The following is an 18983-nucleotide window of genomic DNA, read 5'->3' as shown; positions in this document are numbered from 1 at the left end:
ATTGCTACTTCTGTAAATACAGGAGCAAACCAGCATATCTGGCATTCTTACTGTGCATGCATATGTCCTATACCCAGAGAGTGACCAAAGTCAAAATCATTACTCTCTTAAGTACGTGTGACTTGACAACAAGCATGTGCCTTTGTTTCCCCTCCATTGCATTCCCAGATGGGTGGGAGGTTTCAGATAGCTGCAGCGAGAACAAAAGGAGGCCTGATGGCTGCTTAACCTCGGCCTTTGTTTTGGCCGCAGTGCGAATTTAACATTAAAAAAAGCCCCTCCTTGCGAAAAAGCGTCACAAAGGGAGAAAGCAGAAAGCTGCAAGAGTGAGCTGAAGGGGCAGGGAGTGGCTGTAAATGGATTAAAGAGGCCCGACATGGCTTCAGGATTAGCTGCCTCAGTAATCCGTGTTCGCACATTTAATTGAAGCAGCCGCATGTTTAAGAGGAGGGCTTTGCGCACCGGCACCTTTTTATTTACAAATTAGGCACTGAGTGGGGCACAACTACTTGGCAGGGTGGGCGGCGTCCACCTTGTGAAAATTGTGAGTGGACGCCGTGTACCCAAGACACTTTTTCTATTTTTGTATTTTTCACAGGATCATTGTACAAGCAATTTCTACACATTTTTATAATGAGAATAATCTTCAGAATTACTTCCATTACAGATTCAGGTAAACAGTGACCTCACAATTTCACACGGTGTTTTTTCACAAGTATTCATGCCTCTTGTGAGTGAGACACGTGCCCCTGCATTACGGGTGCAACAGTATAAAAACAGAGGAGAGGCAGGGAGTCATTCCAGGGTTAAATATTCTATGTATTTATACACACATATCTACACACATTTATCGTACAGGTGCATGACCCCCGTGTTCAAACAGTGAAGGCACTTCCGGTGTTGTGGCGGGGGTCGTCGGCCCCCTCACCACCAAATCTCCAGGCTTTGGCGGGTTTTTGGTGATGTTGTGCAGTTTTGCGTCGTTTGTAGATTGGTGAAGTTTGAAACTGCGCAACCTTTCAGCGAACGCTTGTGCATTACTTCGTGTTTGACTATGGTACAGCGCCAACGTGATGCGTTATAAAAATATATATTTAAAGTTGTTTCCCGCCCTCGGTCGGTCGTCAACGTCACACAAGAACACACATGGACACTTCGGACAAAAACAACCCTGTGCGTCATCTACTTCTAGTAACAGCTGGGGATGAATTTGTAAACGTGGCGCTGCCATATTGGTGTCAAGGCACTAGACATGGGGTGGGGGCCTCCGTTTCACATGGGTTGGCGCAGGAGGTCTTTTTCCTTCCAGATGGGGTAATGTCCCTGGTGGTTTTGATATTATGGACGGTTGTTCCCACCCAATAGAGATAAACTGAACAAAAATAAATTTAATTCCATCTTCCTCACACATGGTGTGATCCTGGGCACATCCCTTCTGTCTCCTTATACCTCCGGTTCCTCGTCTTCCGAAATTAGAACCGTTTAGCAACAGGGTCAATGCCCAAGGATTATACACTGTATTAAAAAAAACACTGAATAACATTTACAAATGCCTGCCAAGTTAAATGTTTTTCATCTCAAAAGGCACATTTTGTTAGGAGCATGCGATATTATGTGAAGTTGGCTTTAGTGCAGTTTTTTTTTTAAAGTTGTCAGCGTCCAAACTTTTGCAAAGTTCGAAATAATAAGATTGGGCTCGAGCAAATGTTTAATTGTGCTCCTGCAGGTGAGTGAATTCATGGAATTTCACACTTCATACTTTGCATAAAGGTGTCGAGTTCGCCATACACGGCAGAAGTAATGTTTGGCAAGCATGGAATTACTGTTTTTTTGCCTTAAACAGCATCCTTGGCACCAATTCACAGAAATGCAAAATTACAACTTTCCAACCCTTTTTTAAAGTACTTGAGGAATTTTTAACTTTTCCAAAAATAGTTTAGGCCTTGGGTTAGAATAGTAAGTTTGCCTTCTCAGCGTCCACAAAACCCTCTGCTGCACTGAGGACACAACTGCATGGTCTCCTGTCCAACATGTAATTTGTTTTGGCCCCACCAAGCACCCTCACTGGTCCCTGGTCCTGGCTGACTTCTGAAGTGCCCCTGGGGAACTCCCCCCAATTCCAGAAGTCCCCCCGGGGTAACTTTCCTGATCCAGGGAGCCACCCCACTCCCTTCCCTGAGGGAGGGAGTGAAGTCTCCCCGGGGCACTTTAAGGACTGGGGAATGGGGATTGGGCATGGCGTCGCCAAGTTGAGATATGTAGAGACCGCTCTTGCACCCTGGTTTCTGCTGTAACACAGGGCCCATCTGTAAGAAACATGCCTGCTTAATATTAAGCAACTCTGGTGACCAGGCTTCGTCACTTTGTTCAAGCCACAAAGAGGTAGTGGGTGGAAAATGTTCAATTTAGGGCTAGTGGAGTAAGAGCCTATTTCAGAGTTCGGCGGATGGATTATTCTGTCACAAACATGACAGATATCCCATCTGATGTATTACAATTCCTATAGGATATAATCTGACCATAATAGTATTCCCATAGGATATAATCTGACCATAATACGATTCCCATAGGATATGATCTGATCATAATACGGTGGATGGGATATCTGTCCCATTTGTGATGGAATAACCTCATCTGCCAAACCCTAAATCAGGCCGAAAAAAGACGGCAAACCCTCTCTTATTTGGGAGAATTTTTTGAAGGGACAATCTCATGAAACAAAGCTTTATTAGAGGGAAATTTCACCAGCAGGGACTAGTTTGCAAAACTGATGTGTTAAGCAGCTCCTTCAAGTTTGTCAATCAGACTTCTTTCCCCAAAGCATTTAAAATACAGTAGTCATCACCAGTTATATAATAAATGTTGAGAAAGACTGTCTTCGAAAGTTCCTAAGTGTCTCCTAGTGAAATGAGGGTGAGGTTAAAGGCGTGGAATAGATATGACGTATATAGTAAACTGCTGGTTGGTACACTTCAGGGAAGGGGTGTTGGACTGCTAGGAGGTGGCCTGCATGAATGTTAGTGAGCTGCTGGTTACTAGATTTCAAGGGGAGCAAGGGTTTGCCTTTAGAATTTGCTGTCAATATAAATCCAGAGGTGCTCAGACCTTGGCCACTACCTCACCAAAGCCCCTCATTGCCCTGGTGCCCTCGGGTCCCAACTCTTGGTGACTAGACAAAGCTTTCTTTAACTCATGGTTGGTTGGAGAACTGTTCTCTAATGTCAGGCGCGGAATGAACAAGGAATGTGTTTCAGTCTTTTTTTCGTGGATTGCAGCGTTCTCATTTTCATCACTGATGTTTTCAGGAAGATTAAGTGACCCGATATTCTACCCACTGTGAATGTAGTTCTGTCTCCCACCAGACTGATAAACAGTAAAGCGAAGATCTTGAAAACAAACCCAGACAAAACAGTTTGAGTGTCACTGGGTTACCTGAAGGTAACAAGGACAGGTGTTAGAACTAGGAGCTGCTTGACAGGGCGTGAACTATCTGGAATTACTCACTGGGTGGCACATATAACATAAATGCCATGCAAACTTCCTGTGTCACGAAACTATTGTCCTCGCTTAAACCAACATTTTTAGACAGTCATACACATAAATATAGATCGGAGGTCCACACCCTGCAATCCTGGTGAATTTTTAAAGTTGCCTAAAATATGTTTACGCTTTTTTGCTTTCATCTCCTTAATTAGTTCTCAAAGGGTTTTTCAACCCCATATTGATTTCATTTGACATTAGGAGGAGAGACATCATATTTCTGAAAGAGTGACAAATCATCGACTTCGCGAGGTAATGTCAAGCATAAGTCATTCGCAGGCGCTGAATGGCTGGATGGAGCATCGCGGAGGCTTGTGCAGGGCAGAAAGATTAACATTCAAGGTTGCAAACTTCAGAGCCAGCAGGGCACAGAGCCAGTGGTGCCAGCTACTTCCTGTTACGTATAGCGTGGGTGTTATTTGTGTGATATTACTATAGGTGATGGTGATTATGGATAGTATAGTCCAAGGAAGTCCTGCTACCTTTCATTGTCTGTTTACCTTCCACTTGCACCCCTTCTTTCCAAGCCTGGGTAAGGAGAATCATAGTTTTTGGCAAAGCAGCTGTATGGCCAGGGCACCTTGCAGTCATTAGAGGCTTCTACCTGGCGTGTGTAGGAGGCAGCCTCTCTATTCACATTCTAGCACGACTGGGGTATTGCACAATAAATAAAGGTACTCTCACAAGGGGCAGGTCTAGCACGAAGGATGGCAGCACGATGGAGGCTGCTTGGGACGGAGTCCTCCACCGACTGCCCAGGTCACACGCCTCCTAAGGCACCAGGTTGCAAAAATGAAGAGCCTGATAATGCAGAGTGTTCCGAGCAGCGGTGGGCATGGGGCACAGCGAGCGAGGGGTCCGTACCATGTTCATCGTCCGCAGGGCCGGTCCCATCATGGAAGGCTGTTGATGTCCCTCTTTGGCGGTGGGCCAACAGGCCTTTGGCCATTCTCCTTGGCTCTTCCTTCGAAGGCCATGATCCTGGAGTAAAAGGGGGAGGAAAAGGAAAGATCGTGAGGACCAGTATCACCAGACACTCCCATCTTAATCAAATGCAAAGACATGAGCCAAAACACTTTGAGAAATATTTTTTGTTAATTGTATTTGTTGTTTATATAAAGCAAACTTCACCCAACAGGGCTTCAGGGAACAAAAGGGAGCCTGTGAGAGCATCAGGCATGAGACAAGCAGGTGCTGGCTGGAAAAACAACATAGCAAAGAGTACTTGGAGTACAAAGTTAAGGATTTGCAGAGATTTCAGTATAAGGATATGTGTTGTGTTACCCTGTATGTTAAAAGACCTTGTAGAGCATTACCTGGGACCCAGCAGTGTTTGAGTATTACAGAGGGCTGCAGTCCAGAAGTATGTGACGGAGCTCATGGTGGACTGGCTGGTGGGCGTGACAGACTCAGTGTGAAGTGTCAGAGGTTAGCAGGGCAGGCAGAGTAATAGGGGGCACAGTAGAAGGGGCGCAGAACTGTCTTGATCCAGGATATATGTACAGAGGGAGATATAGTGACTGCCAACACCCAGAGTACAAAGCACCTCATGGTTGTGAAAGTGTAGATGGAATAAAGCAGTAGGTGGCAGGAGGCGCCACTGGTCAGGCAGTGAGTGTTTCTCACTCACAGACCACTGGACTGCAGGTGACCAGAGTAGAAGTCCAGAAGCCACAGGCCCAGCTCTGAGGGAGGACAGAGTGGAGCTGTGCCAGCAGGGGCTGCGGAGACATACGGGAACCAGGTGAGGGTGTAAAGGTGAGCGATGGCAGAAGTGCTATGGCAACTTTACACTTCTGCCTCTGCGCTGTGCCATCCCTGCTTGTATTAGTGGCACTGCTTGTACTAGAGCCATCGCTTGTACGAGTGCCACTGCCTGTTGTGCAAGGACTATTGTAACCTTACACTTGTGCCTCTGCGCTGTGCCATCTCTGCTTGTACTAGAGCCACCGCTTGTACTAGTGCCACTGCCTGTTGTGCAAGGACTATTGTAACCTTACACTTGTGCCTCTGCGCTGTGCCATCTCTGCTTGTTCTAGAGCCACCGCTTGTACTAGTGCCACTGCCTGTTGTGCAAGGACTATTGTAACCTTACACTTGTGCCTCTGCGCTGTGCCATCTCTGCTTGTACTAGAGCCACCGCTTGTACTAGTGCCACTGCCTGTTGTGCAAGGACTATTGTAACCTTACACTTGTGCCTCTGCGCTGTGCCATCTCTGCTTGTACTAGAGCCACCGCTTGTACTAGTGCCACTGCCTGTTGTGCAAGGACTATTGTAACCTTACACTTGTGCCTCTGCGCTGTGCCATCTCTGCTTGTACTAGTGCCACCACTTGTACTACTGCCACCAATTCCGGTGAGGGTACCATTGCAACCTTATACTTGTGTTTCTGCGCTGTGCCATCTCTGCTTGTACTAGTGCCAAGGCTTGTTGTGTAGGTACTATTGTAACCTTACACTTGTGCCTCTGCGCTGTGCCATCTCTGCTTGTACTAGTGCCACTGCCTGCTGTGCAAGGACTATTGTAACCTTACACTTGTGTCTCTGCGCTGTGCCATCTCTGCTTGTACTAGTGCCACCACTTGTACTAGTGCCACCAATTCCTGTTAGGGTACCATTACAACCTTACACTTCTGCCTCTGCGCTGTGACATCTCTGCTTTTACTAGTGCCATCTCTGCTTGTACTAGTGCCATCTCTGCTTGTACTAGTGCCAAGGCTTGTTGTGCAGGTACTATTGTAACCTTACACTTGTGCCTCTGCGCTGTGCCATCTCTGCTTGTGCTAGTGCCACCGCTCGTATGAGTGCCACCAATTCCTGTGAAGGTACTAATGCAACCTTACACTTGTGCCTCTGCGGTGTGCCATCTCTGCTTGTACAAATGTCATTGCCACAGTCTAGTGCCCACTACTTCTTCCTCAGCAATCTCTAGCGCCTCATATCTTTTTCACAGCACTCTAGCGCCACCTGTGCCTTCCTCACCGCACCTATCGCCTCGTATGTGCTCTTCACAGCACCTAGTGCCTCTCACGTGCTCTTCACAGCACCTAGCGCCTCTCATGTGCTCTTCACAGCACCTAGCGTCCTCACATGCTCTTCACAGCACCTAGCGCCTCCTCTGCCCTTCTCACAGCACCTAGCACCCTCACGTGCTCTTCACAGCACCTAGCGCCTCCTCTGTCCTCCTCACAGCACCTAGCACCCTCACGTGCTCTTCACAGCACCTAGCGCCTCCTCTGCCCTCCTCACAGCACCTAGCGCCCTCACGTGCTCTTCGCAGCACCTAGCGCCTCCTATGCCTTCCTCACAGCACCTAGCACCCTCACGTGCAGCACCTAGCGCCTCCTATGCCTTCCTCACAGCACCTAGCACCCTCACGTGCTCTTCACAGCAGCTAGCGCCACCTCTGCCCTCCTCACAGCACCGAGCGTCCTCACATGTGCTCTTCACAGCACCTAGCGCCTCCTCTGCCCTCCTCACAGCACCTAGCGTCCTCACATGTGCTCTTCACAGCACCTAGCACCCTCATGTGCTCTTTGCAACACCTAGCGCCTCCTATGCCCTCCTCACAGCATCTAGCACCCTCATGTGCTCTTCACAGCACCTAGCGCCTCCTCTGCCCTCCTCACAGCACCTAGCACCCTCATGTGCTCTTCACAGCACCTAGCGCCTCCTCTGCCCTCCTCACAGCACCTAGCACCCTCATGTGCTCTTCACAGCACCTAGCGCCTCCTATGCCTTTCTCACAGCATCAAGCACACTCACGTGCTCTTCACAGCACCTAGGGCCATATGTACGAACACTTTTTCCCATAGACACAAAATGGGTAAAAACGTTGCTACATCTGGCCCCTAGTGCCTCCTCTCCCCTCCTCACAGCACCTAGCACCCTCACGTGCTCTTCACAGCACCTAGCGCCCTCACGTGCTCTTCACAGCACCTAGCACCTCCTATGCCCTCCTCACAGCACCTAGCACCCTCACGTGCTCTTCACAGCACCCGGCGCCCTCACGTGTTCTTCACAGCACCTAGCGCCTCCTCTGCCCTCCTCACAGCACCTAGCACCCCCACGCGCTCTTCACAGCACACCTGTGCCTCCTGCTTCCATCGCCTCATTCCTTTCCTACCTCAGCCTCCTCCTCCACTCACACGCCTCCCTTTGAGCGCAGTCTTCAGTCCAGCGCCCCCACTGCCAAGTAGTGTCTTCACCCCTGTTGAGAGGGCTTGGGTGCAAGGGATGGGTGGGGGGGGGTTGTCCAGCCCTGCCAGATTTCCCAGGTCTGTGCGTGACGTGCTGCCCCGCTCCTGGTTTTCCGTTTGAATTTTGGAAATTGTAGTCCTGTTTTATAATTAAAAAAAGACTACAAGTCCCAGCATTCAAAGAAAAACAAATCTGGAATGGAGCAGCGCGTCACGCATGGACCTAGGAAACTTGGCAGGGCCGGAGGAGGATGGCTGCTTCCCACAAACCCTGTTCACGCGCCTCTCATCCCCCTCCATACATCACCCCCTGCAACCACTAGGAGTCTGCCTCGCCTTAGGGTGTGGGGCCCGCCCGCACCCCAAATAAGGCACTATATAGTGCCCAAGATAGCCCTGCCAGCTGGGCACCACGCGCCACAGCAGGCACGGGCAGCCTCCCTCCAGCTGCTGCGGCTCCCATGACTTCTGCACAGAAATAAAACTGCACCCACTCCCTTGAACCAGGCACAGAGGCACCATTGTGAGGGCTAAAGATATCCACACAAGGCGGCCTTCCAAGAGGGGGGCCAGCTGCCAGGAGGGGCTCTGGGGGCCTGCCATGAACACTCTGGGACTTATTTACAAGCCCCTTTACACTGCTGGAGCATCTTTTTTTTTTTACACTACGCTTGCGCAAACAGTCCCCCACATAGCGCTGCATTTACAAACTGGCGCAATGGGACCATTGCGCCACTTTCTAAACCCCTGCACCACATTATACCTGCCCCATTTATAATGTATGCAAGGGAGGCATTCCCCCGCTATGAGTTCCGCCCGGATTGCGCATTGAAATCTACAAGATTTCACTGCGTCATTCTAGCGTCATTTTTTAACTTCTGCTCAGGACGTTGCTGGAGTAGCGTCAGAATTTTTTATGCACGTCCAGCATAGGGCCACATCTATCAGAAATTCTGATGCAGCTCTGCTAACAAGTGCCATGGGGCGCTGTATTGTAAATGCAGAGCTACAATGGTGTCGTTAGGGGGGGCGTACGGCGGCGCAAACAAACTGACGCATCGTGATTGATGCTCCAGTTTGTTGTAAATGAGGCCCTCTGCGTCTTAGGATGAAAGTGAAGTACCTTTAATCCTTGAGATGTTTGTACTGTAATATGTGTATAGCGCTGGAAAACGTCCAGAGACTTCTCAACGCTGTAAATAAAACGTATGTGTGTGCAAAATCTAATGCGCACAGTCCCTGTCTATGCAGTATGGCTCAGTATCTCGTAGCGCTATATCTGCTGAGGAAACATCCTGGAGGCCTCATTTACAAAGTTTTGGCGCAGGGCGGTGCTGGACGTCACCTTGATGCGCTGACCTGCGTCAAAGGGAAAGGGCAGGGATGTGCCGTATCTATGAAATATGGCGCATTTCTGTCTTTCCCCCTGCGCTGGCGCACAGTGGGCTGCTATGTGCCAACGCAGACACCCTGGCACCATGGTGCAAGCGTGTTTGTGTTGTAGGGATCACTGGAAAAGACACCTTCCTCCAGAAAAACAATCAATGGAGGCTTTTTCCTATTTCTGTGTGTGCAGCACACATAGAAAGAGTTAAAAACGAGAGGTAATAAAGTCCTTATGTGGCCTTGTAGATATGGCTGAGCAGGGTGTGCCCCAACGCACGGTGCCTAAACAAGCCCCGTAGTTCACAAATCTGTGCGCTATTTGTGCATTGCGCGTTCGAGGTCAACACACTGTTCACAAGAGCCTGCGACCTGGGCGGAACTTCCTGGAGCCAGAACGCCCCCCAACTCACCCCCTCCCCTCCACCCCTCCCGCCTCCCCGGGTATCACCACCCGACCCCCCTTGACCAAACATCACCAGCACCCCCTCCCCCCAAACCATGCTAGCGCTATAAGGAAAATGTTACTGACTATCGCTTCCTTCGAAGTAGCGCTGCGACGCCAGGAGTTGTGATAGCGCCATACCCACATGAATAGGTAAAAATGGGGAGAGGAGAAGGACTCCCCGTGATGGACAGTCCTGGAAGTAACCAAACCCCGCCGGGCTGGAGACTGAGGGGCGAGGAGGGGGCGACAGGAGGCGACGGGGCCCAGTGACAATGGTGGCTCTGTGCGGCCTCCATGGCACGGAGAGGGCACCGTGAACAAGGCCCTGCTGTCTGGGCACCCCTGGGGCCGGTGGGCACCGCTTCCCCATCAGCTTCCCACGCAGGGGTGCAGGCAGGGGGCGCTGCCCCAGCCCCCCAGGGTAGAGTTACTTGTGTTACAGTAGCAGTGAGCAGGGGCGCAAGAGGAGTGCCAGGCACAAATTCTGTACCCTGTAGAGCGCGAGAGGCACTCTAGGCGCTACGGAAGAATCCTACCGCCGCTATAATCATGCTAAGGACGGCTGATAGGAGGAAGAGGTGCTAAAGGTCACAGAGGTCACGGGTTTCCACGAAAGGCATGTGCGACCATGGGTGGTGCCAGGAAGCAGGGGCCCCCGGGGGCGCAGGGATACCATAATCCTGAAATTGTGCCCCCCTGGAACCCGCACACGGCCAATGCGCGAAGGGCTCTATCGGGGCTTTAAGTGGGCCGGGTCCTGCCGGTGCTCAGTACTGACAGTTCTGAAGAGCAGGTGCTGAGTCGGGTCCCTACCGGGCCCCCCATTGTTACCTTCATCCTCAGGGTGAAAAAAACATCTCAACTGGCACTAGCACTTCAATGTCTTCCGTGTAACCTCAAAGCGACTCCTTACAGCTGTTCCACGGTCTCATCTTTTCAGAACTGAAGCATTTTCAGTATTTTACCCAAAGAAGCCATTGTGGCTTATTTATCCTAGGTAACAACCATTGACAAAGCCAATAATCCTGGCTTCTTGTAGGTGAAGCAAGTGCTTTAAATGGGCAGGTACTCTCCGGTTCTGAGTACCCGCACTGCTTTAATTTGAGAGGGAGAGTACCTGCACTTCTCAGCAATGATGCAGTACATTCAATGTGTAGAGTACCGGCACTTCTCAGCGCTTCTACCGTACATTCAATGTGTAGAGTACGGCACTTCAAAGGAGCAAGCAGGTGCTTCAAAGAGTGAGTACCTGCACTTCTCAGCAATGATGCAGTACATTCAATGTGTAGAGTACCGGCACTTCAAAGGACCAAGCAGGCGCTCCAAAGAGTGAGTACCTGCACTTCTCAGCGCTTCTACCGTACATTCAATGTGTAGAGTACCGGCACTTCAAAGGAGCAAGCAGGCGCTCCAAAGAGTGAGTACCGGCACTTCTCAGCGCTTCTACCGTACATTCAATGTGTAGAGTACCGGCACTTCAAAGGACCAAGCAGGCACTCTAAAGAGTGAGTACCTGCACTTCTCAGCAATGATGCAATACATTCAATGTGTAGAGTACCGGCACTTCAAAGGACCAAGCAGGCGCTCCAAAGAGTGAGTACCGGCACTTCTCAGCGCTTCTACCGTACATTCAATGTGTAGAGTACCGGCCCTTCAAAGGACCAAGCAGGCACTCTAAAGAGTGAGTACCGGCACTTCTCAGCGCTTCTACCGTACATTCAATGTGTAGAGTACCGGCACTTCAAAGGACCAAGCAGGCGCTCCAAAGAGTGAGTACCTGCACTTCTCAGCGCTTCTACCGTACATTCAATGTGTTGAGTACGGCACTTCAAAGGAGCAAGCAGGTGCTCCAAAGAGTGAGTACCCTCACTTCTCAGCACTGCTACCGTTCATTCAATGTGTAGAGTACCGGCCCTTCAAAGGACCAAGCAGGCGCTCCAAAGAGTGAGTACCTGCACTTCTCAGCACTGCTACCGTACATTCAATGTGTAGAGTACCAGTACTTCAAAGGAGCAAGCAGGCGCTCTAAAGAGTGAGTACCCGCACTTCAATATTTTCCCATGAAGCACTGGGTATACTGCCACCTGTGTCCTATATCTGGATGCAATGACAGAGAGAAGCGGAGACCGGCCAGGCTGCACACCATGCTAAGCGGAGATTGTAACTTACCTGTTTTAAGCCACACCCCTAATTACACCGGCCACGGCCCTCTGAGAGACCCGCCAGTTTTTTCATCCCACTTAAAGCCTTGGGCTCTATGCACAATACGCAGCGCCTTGAATTGCGCTCTCTGCGTGCAGCACCACAGTGAGATGCTCTCACTCAGCGCAGTCGAGCTTCTGTGTTTTTGCGTCTCAGGTGTCTAAACTTCAATTCAGAATTTCTCTGAGTCAATGCACAAACTTTAGACAGAGCACTTGGACTGCAGTAGCGCAGAGCTGAGCGCCAGTTTTTATTGGCGAGCGCAAAGTGCTCCGTCCCATTCTGTAATCTCTCTTTGGGCTTCCAAACACGCCCATGTCATGTCAGTGTCTTTCATTGGTTTGTGGGCTTGCCTTTTAAAATCTGCTTGCTATCATTTGTGAAAGGCATGCATACGTCATGCCTTTTCCTGTGTTTAGCCCACCTACACAGCACCGGTAAACAACTGAAAACATGTTTATTTTCCACGCAGCGCGATTGCGCTGCATTTTACATAGCGCGATCGCCCTGCGTTTTATTTTCTTTACAACACTAATAGCTCTAACTCGAGCCAATGCGAGACCCGTTGTATTGAAAATGCTTGTTATACTCCTGCAGACCCTGATTTACTAATGCTTTGTGCAAGGTTCGTGTTATTCTGTTAAAACAAACCTGATGCAAAGTGTTATGCTGGGATTTACTATCCAGCACAAACCAGGACTGGAAAGGGTCCCAAAGACGCCCTGTGTTACTTTGCATCAAGTGTGCATTCCATGAGTGAGACCAGGGCGTTCCCATGCAACCACCCATGGGTTTTGACACAAATTCCTATCTACAAGCGTTCTTAGACAAGGATTTGCAACAAAATGTAAGATATGTATTCACTTGTCTGCGTTTTTCCTACTTTGCGTGCGGCATTGCACAGCACAAAGTCAAAGCAGGCAAAGTTGAAAAGGATATTTTTGGACCTTAAATGCCTCTTTCTAGTACACGATCTATTCCTTACAGAATGCACACATCCTTGCACGATGGTGCACTGAAGCGCACTAGTGCATGGAGAGAGGAAAACAGCAGTATATGTTAGTAGCAACGGTGCTGTGACGCCCCAGCCCTGCAAGCCTCTTGCAAATGAGGCCCAGAATGGGTAAAGCGCTTCGATACATCTGGCCATTAACCTCCCTGTGCCTACCGCACAATATGAATGTGTGCTTGAGTAATGTAACTGGTGCTTATATAAAGTGCTACAATACCTTCAGATCGAGCTCGCGATATATAAAACTAAAAAAAACAAGAGGTCCCTGCCACCCTTCACTTGCAGAAGACCAGGCTCCACACTGCGCCTCCCAGGCATCCGGGCTCAAATAAAGCTGCCCTTATTTTATAGTAAAACGGGTCAGTGTGGATTTCAAAACAGCCGCTCTCTGCTCTGATAGGCCAACGTGTGAATCAGAAAGTACAATGTGACCAATGCCAGAGGGAAGCCCAGCTCTGGTCTGCTTTTCTTCAGGGAGCTATGAAAGCTTGAGGTAGCAGACAAGGGCCAATCGCCTGCAAGGAATCATCATGGAGCGTTGTGATTGGTGGACTGCGTCCATGAAGCAAGCAGTTTAAATCGGATTGGGAGTGAGAATTCTCACCTAGGTGTGGGGTTGGGGATCATTTTGGGGCGGGAGGGAGTCTGATGGAGGAAAAGAGAATTCCATACACTTTCACCCCTCCACCATTACACATATATCAGTGTGGCTGTTAATAATTGGGGTTCATGGGCCATACTCCAGGGGGTCTCCAAAAGGCCTGTATACTGCACAGAGTGGATTGTGGTTTGAGCTGTGGGGCCTATTGCAGGGCACAGGCCAGGCTTTTCCTTGTCACTGTGTGGCGAAGAGCATGACCCGCTGATGAAGCATGACACGTCAGTGAGTGAGGGTCAGTGCGCCCTATAAAGGACGCCCTCACTGACCATGTGGAATCCTCTCACGTCAGTGCAGTGTTGGCGGACCAGAGGAACAGCACACTACTTTGTTTCAGTTAGTAGGTTAGGGGAGGACGTGTGCTGGGCCATTTAATTCCCTCTCTGCCCCCCACCTTTTCTTTGATGACAATGTGGCACATCCAGGAGGTGCCATATAATGTCACAAGATTGTATGGCACAGGCAAGCTAATACCTAGGGCCATTGAGCACATCCAGGAGGTGCCATATAATACTAAGAGACTGTACGGCACAGACTAAGAGACTGGGGACGTTGCAGCACATCCAGGAGGTTCCATAAATACCTGGGGACGTTGCAGCACATCCAGGAGGCGCCATATAATACTAAGAGACTGGACGGCACAGACTAAGACTGGGGACGTTGCAGCACATCCAGGAGGTTCCATAAATATCTGGGGATGTTGCAGCACATCCAGGAGGCGCCATATAATACTAAGAGACTGTACAGCACAGACCCTAATACTAAGAAACTGTACGGCACAGACCCGTTAATACCTGGAGCCGTTGCAGCACACACAGGAGGTGCCATGCAATATTAAGAGACTGTACGGCAAAGATCCGTTAATACCTGGGGCCGTTGCAACACACCCAGGAGGTGCCATATAAAACTAAGAGACTGTACGGTACAGACCTGTTAATACCTGGGGCCATTGCAGCACATCCAGGAGGTGCCATATAATACTAAGAGACTGTACGGCACAGACCTGTTAATACCTGGGGCCATTGCAGCACACCCAGGAGGCGCCATATTATACTAAGAGACTGTACCGCATAGACTAAGAGACTGGGGACATTGCAGCACATCCAGGAGGTTCCATAAATACCTGGGGACGTTGCAGAACATCCAGGAGGCGTCATATAATACTAAGAGACTGTACGGCACAGACCCTAATACTAAGAAACTGTACGGCACAGACCCATTAATACCTGGAGCCGTTGCATCACACACAGGAGGTGCCATGCAATACTAAGAGACTGCAGGGCACAGACCCGTTAATACCTGGGGCCGTTGCAGCACATCCAGGAGGCGCCATATAATACTAAGAGACAGTACGGCACAGGCCCATTAATATCTGGGGCCGTTGCAGCACACCCAGGAGGCGCCATATAATACTAAGAGACAGTACGGCACAGACCGTTAATACCTGGGGCCCTTGCAGCACACCCAGGAGGTGCCATATAATACTAAGAGACTGCACGGCACAGACATGTTAATACCTGGGGCTGTTGCAGCACACCCAGGAGGCGCCATATAATATTAAGAGACTGCATGGCACAGACCCGTTAATACCTGGGGCCGTTGCAGCACACCCAGGAGGCGCCATATAATACTAAGAGACTGCACGGCACAGACCCGTTAATACCTGGGGCCGTTGCAGCACACCCAGGAGGCGCCATATAATACTAAGAGACTGTACGGCACAGACCCGTTAATACCTGGGCCGTTGCAGCACACCCAGGAGGCGCCATATAATACTAAGAAACTGCACGGCACAGACCTGTTAATACCTGGGGCCGTTGCAGCACACACAGGAGGTGCCATGCAATACTAAGAGACTGTACGGCACAGATCCGTTAATACCTGGGGCCATTGCAACACACCCAGGAGGCGCCATATAATACTAAGAGACTGTACGGTACAGACCTGTTAATACCTGGGACCGTTGCAGCACATCCAGGAGGCGCCATATAATAACAAGACACTGCACGGCACAGACCCGTTAATACCTGGGGCCGTTGCAGCACACCCAGGAGGTGCCATATAATACTAAGAGACTGCACGGCACAGACCCGTTAATACCTGGGGCCGTTGCAGCACATCCAGGAGGTGCCATATAATACTAAGAGACTGTACGGCACAGACCTGTTAATACCTGGGGCCATTGCAGCACACCCAGGAGGCGCCATATTATACTAAGAGACTGTACCGCATAGACTAAGAGACTGGGGACATTGCAGCACATCCAGGAGGTTCCATAAATACCTGGGGACGTTGCAGAACATCCAGGAGGCGTCATATAATACTAAGAGACTGTACGGCACAGACCCTAATACTAAGAAACTGTACGGCACAGACCCATTAATACCTGGAGCCGTTGCATCACACACAGGAGGTGCCATGCAATACTAAGAGACTGCAGGGCACAGACCCGTTAATACCTGGGGCCGTTGCAACACACCCAGGAGGCGCCATATAATACTAAGAGACTGTACGGTACAGACCTGTTAATACCTGGGGCCGTTGCAGCACATCCAGGAGGCGCCATATAATACTAAGAGACTGCACGGCACAGACCCGTTAATACCTGGGGCCGTTGCAGCACACCCAGGAGGCAACATATAATACTAAGAGACTGCACGGCACAGACCCGTTAATACCTGGGGCCGTTGCAGCACATCCAGGAGGCGCCATATAATACTAAGAGACAGAACGGCACAGACCCATTAATATCTGGGGCCGTTGCAGCACACCCAGGAGGCGCCATATAATACTAAGAGACAGTACGGCACAGACCGTTAATACCTGGGGCCCTTGCAGCACACCCAGGAGGCGCCATATAATACTAAGAGACTGCACGGCACAGACATGTTAATACCTGGGGCTGTTGCAGCACACCCAGGAGGCCCCATATACTACTAAGAGACTGCACGGCACAGACCCGTTAATACCTGGAGCCGTTGCAGCACACCCAGAAGGCGCCATATAATACTAAGAGACTGCACGGCACAGACCTGTTGATACCTGGGGCCGTTGCCGCACACCCAGGAGGCGCCATATAATACTAAGAGACTGTACGGCACAGACCCGTTAATACCTGGGCCGTTGCAGCACAACCAGGAGGCGCCATATAATACTAAGAAACTGCACGGCACAGACCCGTTAATACCTGGGGCCGTTGCAGCACATCCAGGAGGCGCTATATAATACTAAGAGACTGCACAGCACAGACCCATTAATACCTGGGGCCGTTGCAGCACACCCAGGAGGCGCCATATAATACTAAGAGACTGTACGGCACAGACCCGTTAATACATGGGGCCATTGCAGCACATCCAGGAGGTGCCATATAATATTGAAACTGTACGGTACAGACCCGTTAATACCTGGGGCCGTTGCAGCACACCCAGGAGGTGCCATATAATACTAAGAGACTGTACGGCACAGACCCGTTAATACCTAGGGCTGTTGCAGCACATCCAGGAGGTTCCATATAATACTAAGAGACTGTACCGTACAGACCTGTTAATACCTGGGGCCGTTGCAGCACACCCAGGAGGTGCCATATAATACTAGGAGACTGTACGGCACAGACCCGCTAATACCTGGGGCCGTTGCAGCACATCCAGGAGGCGCCATATAATACTAAGAGACTGTACGGCACAGACCCGTTAATACCTGGGGCCCTTGCAGCACACCCAGGAGGTGCCATATAATACTGACAGAGAAGCACACACCAGCTAATTTCTGGGGATATTATGGCTCATCCAGGAGATGCCATATAATGCCAGGAGATTGTGCGGCACATACTTGACATTTCCTGGCACCGTGGCACAGACTAGCCCATGTTTGACATGATCTGTGGACCACCTACGCGACGCCGGATGCTTACAAGAGGAGTTACTGTTGTAACAAGGATGATGGCTACTTTAAGAAATGAGCTACAGACCTGCAGCTACCTCTGGGTGCAAAGTGGACACGAAAAGTGTTGTCTTCACAATTCAGCTAACTATGGGAGGGTGGGATGAAACCCACGAAAGGCCGGGATATTTAATGAACTGTTTGATCTTGTGCATGATGGGTGGAATAAAAAAAGAAGGTTGAAATGACGGTTTTGTTTCTATCTGTCCTGGGAGTGGAAAACTGACTCCACGTAAGGAGTTAAAAGATGATTTTAAACACTGCTAAACGTGCTCGTCCGATAGTGATCCAAGGATTATTGTGGCGAGAAAAAAACATGTTTGGACAACTATCCACGAAGGTAATAATATGTGTTTCTTTGGTGAGATCACAATGCAGCAGGCAGTCACCAGGTGACATCACAAAAAGGCACTTCTGCACACGACGTCACAACAAGGAGCTAGGCAATGCCGTGACGTCACAATCTGGCAGCAGGGACGCCCAGAACTCCACGAGGCACCTGAACGCTGTGACATCACAGCTCGTCACACGATGACATCACAACATGGCACCGGGACACGCAGTGACGTGGCAAGGGACCTGGGATTGACTGGCCAAAGGGCTCTCTGATTGGCTTGTGCTTCGCTCCCTGTCGCCCCGCGGCTGAAGTAAGCCCCGCCCCTCGCCCCAGGACCAAGGGAGCTTTAATTGCTTTGTCATGTCAGCTGCTCAGGCGCATAATGAGATCCTTTAAGTGTTCTCAGGCACCTGTGCCAGAGACCTCCTCCGACTGAGGTCACTGCTCAGCTGTTCCCTCCTCCCACCAGCCACCACCACCTGTCCTGCTCCCTCTCCTCTTCCTCCCTTCCCACTAACTCTCCTGAGCTCCCTCCTCCTCACTCCATCACGTGCCCCCCCACCTCATCTGCTCTCCGGTAGTGTTTCTAGGATGCCATGGGCCCTGCTGCAAGCAAGGAAAACAGCCCCTTTAACTGCTGTTTGGATGTTAAAATAATACCGAAATGTACAGTTTTCAGTGGGCCCGCAGGCCCCGGTGCACTGCACCTGCTGCACCAATGGTAGCCAGGCCCCTGCTGCCCCCCCCCCCCAACGCTACTGCCCCCTTCTCCATCACATCGCCTGGTCACCATAGACTTGAGCGCCGTTACCCACAGTGCATTGCGGCAGATTAGGCAGACGGTTTTTATATGGGTCCACCCACAATGCACTGCAGGAGGTCACGCAGACGGTATCTATATGGGCTCTTGTAGCCCCTGCTCAGCCTCAACAGTGCAGCTGCCACCGCGTGGATGTGTTCTAAGATGTGTGAGTATGTGACACACCCCCTCCCCGCCCCACTGAGGCTGCCAATCACATAGGGCACTTCACATCTGTGCCCTGATTACACAGAGCCCCCAGGGCTCTTGAAAATCAGACTCCTGCCGTAGAGCCTGGCAACAGGGACAGCTTAAGGATTTGGGGGCTCTTGGGCCAATCTTATTTAGGGGGCCCCTGTTTAGGGAGAGGCCTTGAATCCATGATCCAGTTTCAGCTCTTTCGTGCCCTTTTTGTCTAGGTCACTGACAGTGCACAGACACACTGGTCCAAATTGTACATATGTTT

The 18983-nt window shown here is 50.4% G+C and overlaps 1 protein-coding gene across 1 annotated transcript in view; it reads right to left on the bottom strand.

Annotated features, from left to right (window-relative positions):
* Window positions 1–569: 569 nt before the first annotated feature.
* Window positions 570–18983, bottom strand: part of AIF1L (allograft inflammatory factor 1 like) — a 70921-nt gene continuing 52507 nt past the window's right edge. The window contains exon 6 of the mRNA XM_069237074.1: window positions 570–4521. Coding sequence (XP_069093175.1) covers window positions 4434–4521 — 88 coding nt within the window. The 3' untranslated portion in view covers window positions 570–4433. The remainder of the gene's footprint in view (window positions 4522–18983) is intronic.

The sequence above is a fragment of the Pleurodeles waltl genome, chromosome 6, assembly GCF_031143425.1.
Source record: "Pleurodeles waltl isolate 20211129_DDA chromosome 6, aPleWal1.hap1.20221129, whole genome shotgun sequence".
NCBI lineage: Eukaryota > Metazoa > Chordata > Amphibia > Caudata > Salamandridae > Pleurodeles > Pleurodeles waltl.
This window is presented reverse-complemented; position numbering and strand designations above follow the sequence as displayed.